This window comes from Abramis brama (assembly GCF_963993115.1).
Source record: "Abramis brama genome assembly, chromosome: 23".
NCBI lineage: Eukaryota > Metazoa > Chordata > Actinopteri > Cypriniformes > Leuciscidae > Abramis > Abramis brama.
In genome coordinates, this window is record NC_139985.1 from 1,595,838 (window position 1) to 1,601,837 (window position 6,000).

Genomic DNA, 6,000 nt, shown 5'->3' on the forward strand with positions numbered 1-6,000 from the left:
AAGGATGCCGATGTTGTTTACTGGGTTTATTCACACATGCTGTTGATTATTAGACTATTAGTAGTTAAGTGTGTCATGCTCTGATGCTTTCTGTTAACTGAGATCTGCGTCTGTCTGGGTTTTACATCAACTATCAACAAGGCAAACATGTTTTAAAGTCTGAAATTTTGTGTATTCAAATGTTTTCTTCATATATTGGCTTAAAAGCAATTAAATAATCTACATTATGACATGATTAGTGGTGGGAGAAACATTTACGGTTCAGTCTTGAGTGTTTTTATAAGAGGACAGGAAAACCCCTTATAATAAACTCTGACCTTTTATTGAACCTTTTGCACGTCATTTTCATCTGGTCAAGATATTAACCCTGTGTGTCAATTAAAAGAAGTTACACACAGATGTCAAGATACACACAAAAATGTCCATGTCCAAAAACTGTCATAAAAAATGACAATGACTTAGTTTGGTCTCATTTTAACGAAGACCCTTGGCAGATTATTGTTGAAGTAAAAAAAAAAATTTTTTATTTATGAACATTATTTTATATTTTATGAAACATGTTTAACTCTAACACTAGAAAATCAAAGCCATAAATCTTGTGCTCCACATCTGAGGTTGATATCTCAACTAATTTCTTTATTAAACACACACAAACCACACTCTGACATCCATAACACACCCAATTATCATCACATGATTTATCCAGTTGGCTCTATAATATTCAGAAAACAGAAAACAGGAATAAAGCGAGTGTTTGCCTTCTAGACCGAACCTGAGAAAATGGAGCCATCTGGTAAAACATAGTAAACATTTACATTTTGAAGCCTTGCCAACAGAACGAAAGCCTCTTAACAAAGACTGCATCATTTAATAGTTAAAAGGACCTGGGATTAAAAATTGCAGTTTTACAGTGTTTTTCAAATCGCTTTTAGACACTAAAAGTGGAAGTTGAGACTCACTCAGAGAAACATTCAATCTTCTGCAAAACTACAAGCACATCACGAGCTTTAAACTCAGTTTGCAAAACTCTAAACACATTCTCTACATCACACACACACTACTGAAAACTAACAGCTGTTATTTAAATGTCACAATTATTATACAATAATACAGACAACATGTGTGAAAACACTTGCCTTTGCAAGAGAAGTCTGATGTTTTACATGTGTGTAGAGTTTCATGAAATGGAGCAATAGTTTCAGAAATTGTGTGTAAGCAATTTAAAAAAGCTGTAATGGGTTTCAATGAGGACATTTTTAAATAAAACATATAGTGTAAAATAGATTTCTTAAAGGAAATGGGGATGAAATAGAAAAATTCCAATAAAAATACACATTTTATTTAGTAGGTATTTTAACACAGGCAAATTGCTCACTGCAAATCACTCATTTTGGCATGACTGAACTTGTTTTTGACCTCAAATGGTAATGAATAATTTATATTATTTTGTGAAGTCATTTTGCAGTACTGGGCAGGAAAAACTTGTTTAAAAAAAAATATATATTAATAATAATATTGTTAAAAAATGGGATTTTAATTGGCCACACTTCTTCAAAACAGGTAAAGATGTTCCTGCTTCAAACTGATTGTTAAAAATCATATTAAACATGGTGAAATACTAATTGTTTTCTTTGCCCCTTTTTCTTATTTTTTATTTTTTTTTGCTAATTCACATTTAACTCATTGATTACATGATGAATTGTATTACATCTGCATGCAAAAAAGGAAAATAGAAGAAGCTCTGCTCGTTTATTACTCATATTGATGTCAAAAACTATTTATTAATTTTTTTTCTTGTGTAATTATTTGAAAGGAAAAGCTCTTATAGAGACAAATAAAACCTGATTGAAACGGGCGTGAATGACTCGACGACTGATGCTTTCATTATGCTGAAAATAAAATATAATTTGACTTTGAAAATAAAAATAAACTGTAATTTTCAATTCAAGTCAATGGATGGTAATAAGAACAAAACATGATATATTGTTTGCACTGCAAAATATAGTTTCAATAAATTCAACAAATATATATATATATATATAATTAATAATAAAATTGCTACGGCGGAACCATGCCATCTGACGCAATTACTAGTGATGATTTTTTTACTTGTTTTTTTTTTTAAATAGAAAATAAAAACATTATGTACACATAAAAGCATGAATTTATATAAAATGAATTAAATAAAAATAAATTGAAAAGTTATTCGTTTGCTTTGCTTTTTTTCGAATTGAACTATTTCTTAAAAACTTTAGTTAATTATTTTGACATTTTTATTTCATACACATTCGACGTTTCTTTAATAATAGCTATAAATTAAAGAGCTGTATTACTACTCTGTGCATCAATAAAATAATCACTTACATCTCATACAAATCAAGTCCAGTCTCAGGTTTATTTATATATATATAAAGGATCGAAACAGCAGCAGATGAAATGTTCAAACAGCCTTCAGACAAGAAAACAATAATAAAACCCTTTTATTGGTTCAGAAACCAAACCATACAGAATGTTTAACACTAGATATACATTTAATTTCTAGATATACATTTAATTAATGCGAAAGGAGTGTTAGTATAAGCGCGAACGGAAAAAAGTGTTTATTTCAGAATGAAAACTATGCGAAATTTAAAAATGAAAGCTATTTGAGATACAGACGTAGGCCTAAATAAGATTATTCTAATCCAACCTGTGCAAACAGACTAATTGATCAACGATAAACAAGTAAACAACAGTTCGAGCGTTTATTCAGTTGATGGCGTTCATGATGGAGAGGATTGAATCCAGCGCACTGAATCACAAGGGTTTGCAGATTATTACTGTCATTATTATTAATAAAAATGTCATATATGAGTCCTTCAAAGTGTCCACAGAACTTGTCCAGTTCTCTGGCAGGAGTTCAGTGGGTTTGTGACCCGTGCGGACACTAGAGGCGCCGTTGGCTCGTGCAGCCCGCGCGCTTTAACGCGCAGCTCTGTGGCGTCCTTGGAAAGCTAAATAATCAATAATCCCGGACCGATCATGCATATACACATAATATTATCGTCTCAGACAGTTTATTATGAATACTTAACGGTTGTAATATTTACAACCCCAATTTGAACCCTCCCTCCCGGGTTCAAATTGTATTATTAAGTGTTATTAAGGCATTCTGAGAGTGCCGTGAGCGATCCAGCATCACTAACACTTTAGTTTTGGATCATTCAAACTTTATTTCAGTGCGTTTCAGGCAACGTGAAAACAACTCCTCGTCCCTCCTATCCAGGCTACGTGATCAGTGACGCACAGGAGACGCTCCAGACTCCCTCGCGCACGGGGCTCTCCGCGCATTATAATGGAGTAAGCGGGGCGCGACTGAGACTGTCCAGCACCAGCAAGAGAATAGCTCCTCCTCCCTTTCATACGATGAGGTAGTTGGTAAGAGTGAGCCCTGATTAATCACCAATGAGTCTGCGAAGTTCTGTCATGCACGCGATGTCCCCATCGTTGCGCGCTTGACCTCCTGTGTTTTAAAGTACGAAAACGGGGCTTTTACGCGCTTCATCGCCCGGCATGGGAGATCACAGTGAGCCCACCATGGTGCAGAAGTCCACATCGTTCAGCATCAAAAGCCTGTTACTCCCATCGAAGTTTGACAGCCCGGGTGCGGACGATGGCGCGGAGCGAAGCCCGGTCTCCGACAAACCCTCAGAAACAGTCGAGATGGACCCCGCGCAACGCGACGCGGACGAACCCGAGCAACCGTGCAAAAAGGGAAAGAAATTCGACAAGCCTCCGTTCAGCTACAACGCGCTCATCATGATGGCCATCCGACAGAGTCCCGAGAAGCGGCTCACGCTCAACGGCATCTACGAGTTCATCATGAAGAACTTCCCGTATTACCGGGAACACAAGCAGGGCTGGCAGAACTCCATCCGGCACAATCTGAGCCTCAATAAGTGCTTCGTGAAGGTGCCGAGACACTACGACGATCCGGGGAAAGGGAACTACTGGATGCTCGACCCCTCCAGCGATGATGTGTTTATCGGCGGAACCACCGGGAAGCTCCGGCGGCGCTCGGCGACCTCGCGGGGAAAGTTGGTGATGAAAAGGGGCCTCCGATTCGCGCCTCTCGGACTCGGACTGGGTGAACGCCCGAGCAACCCGCTTTACTGGCAGCTGTCTCCGTTCTTACCCTTACACCACTCGCACTATAACGGATCCACGCACGGATTTCTAAACCAAGGACACGCGTACGGATCTTTACTCCCCGGCGTCGAGCCGCTCGGGAACGGGGATATGTCTCGCCAGATTCTGGGAGCCACTAGCGGGAGTATCAACCTGTCGAACGGGTACGGCGTGTCTCCGTCGTCCGCTGCTGGATTACTCTCAGGACACAATGGATATTTCGTACCGGGCGCGCAACAGCCGCAGTCGCTCCCGAGCGCGCCGGGATACGGGATCTCCAGCTCTCCGTCTTCTCTGCTCTCGGACTCCATAAGAACTAGTTTACCGTCCTTCACATCTCCACTTTCCAGCGGACTTCTGTCTCAACACAAACGCGTCGCGCCCAATTCGTTCCTGAGCTGAGCGTCGCGCGCTAAACTTTCCTAGAAAACCTCGCCAAGCGTTCCCTTCGTGAGAGGACTGTGCGTCTGTCTGGATCTGAATTTTTGTGTCTATTTAAGATCATTTTTGTAATGGTAGTATGATGTTATGCCAAAGGCAATAACTGTACGTGTTTGTTTGTTTTTTCTTTTTTTTTCTTTTTTTTTTTAAAAAAAAAGAAAGTATTATTTATAGTATTTCTTTGTGAATGATGGTTTTGTATTTATTCAAAATGTTTTGTATCCCTTGTTACTGTGGGATATTGTTGTTATTATTAGATGGATGGCACATATTATTCGTTTAGTACGACTAATTCCTTTTTTATTTAAAATATAATGTCCCAAACTGTGAATGCGCCTTAATATCTTAAATCAGGGTTGACTCAGGTGTGCGTTCTGACAATGAAACGATATTATTGTTATTATTAGCTGTGTAAACCTAGATTTGGGTAAAAATATAACTCTATATGCAATGTTTGATGAATTAGGTCTGTGAGTGTGTGTTTGTGTCCAGAGAGGACAGAGCTGAGCTACTGAATTAAAGCACTGGATTAAATGAACTGTGTGTGTGTGTGTGTGTGTGTGGGATGAGTTTATATATTGTCATAAAATACTGTTCTGGGTCTGTCCCATATTCACACACACAACAGTATAGTTTTGACTGTGGAGGTGCATGGTTCATCACCAAAGACAGATCATTAATGTTTTTGTTTTTTAATATAACATCCCTGCACATTAATTTGCTCTTATGACATTCTGAAGCCATTATTTAAACTCTCTGCGCAAACATGCGTTTATGAGAAATGTGATTGTTTATTTCCCTTTAGTTTGAACCAACATGTGATTTATAGTTCTGCACCTTTAGTTGCCACGGTCATTTAATGTACTAGTTTGTCGTTGAATTTTTTTTTCTTGTATATTTTGCCTGAACTTCAGTTCAGAACAAAGAAATAAAGTATTGAAATATTTCTGTATGAATGCATGAATCCTTTCCAGCCTTGCAACACAAATCCTATTGTTGAGAAAAGACTCGAGGGGTTTAATGCATTTAGCTTCTCATGTTATTTCCCAAATAGACCAATTTAAATGCATTTATATCATGCATGCTGTAATATTTATTCCTAGAACACATAATGTCACACACAGACCAGCTTTCGGCTCTCAGGGCTGATGGTGCTCATGCATCCCAGACGAGATTCATTGCTAACACTTAATATTCATTTCCACACAACATGCAAATCCAAACATTATTAATTATAGGCTAAATATAAAGTTGCATGATACGTAATTAAATATATGTCATGCATACTAATGTAAAACTACTTGTTAATGAAAGTGCAACCAATTTATTCATAAAAAAATAAGCCTAAAACAGCGCCATCGAGCCCAATCGGGAAATAGGAAGAACCCCTAA

At 37.9% G+C, this 6,000-nt stretch overlaps 1 protein-coding gene across 1 annotated transcript; it reads left to right on the forward strand.

Annotated features, from left to right (window-relative positions):
* Positions 1 to 2,383: 2,383 nt before the first annotated feature.
* Positions 2,384 to 5,560, forward strand: foxg1b (forkhead box G1b). The gene has a single exon (XM_084100958.1). The coding sequence runs from the start codon at positions 3,553 to 3,555 to the stop codon at positions 4,567 to 4,569; it is 1,017 nt and encodes a 338-aa protein (XP_083957084.1). The 5' UTR covers positions 2,384 to 3,552; the 3' UTR covers positions 4,570 to 5,560.
* The last annotated feature ends 440 nt before the right edge of the window (positions 5,561 to 6,000 follow it).

What these genes read in the sequence shown, in the direction of transcription:
- foxg1b (XM_084100958.1), top strand. Translation starts at nt 3,553, where the DNA reads ATGGGAGATCACAGTGAGCCCACCATGGTGCAGAAGTCCACATCGTTC.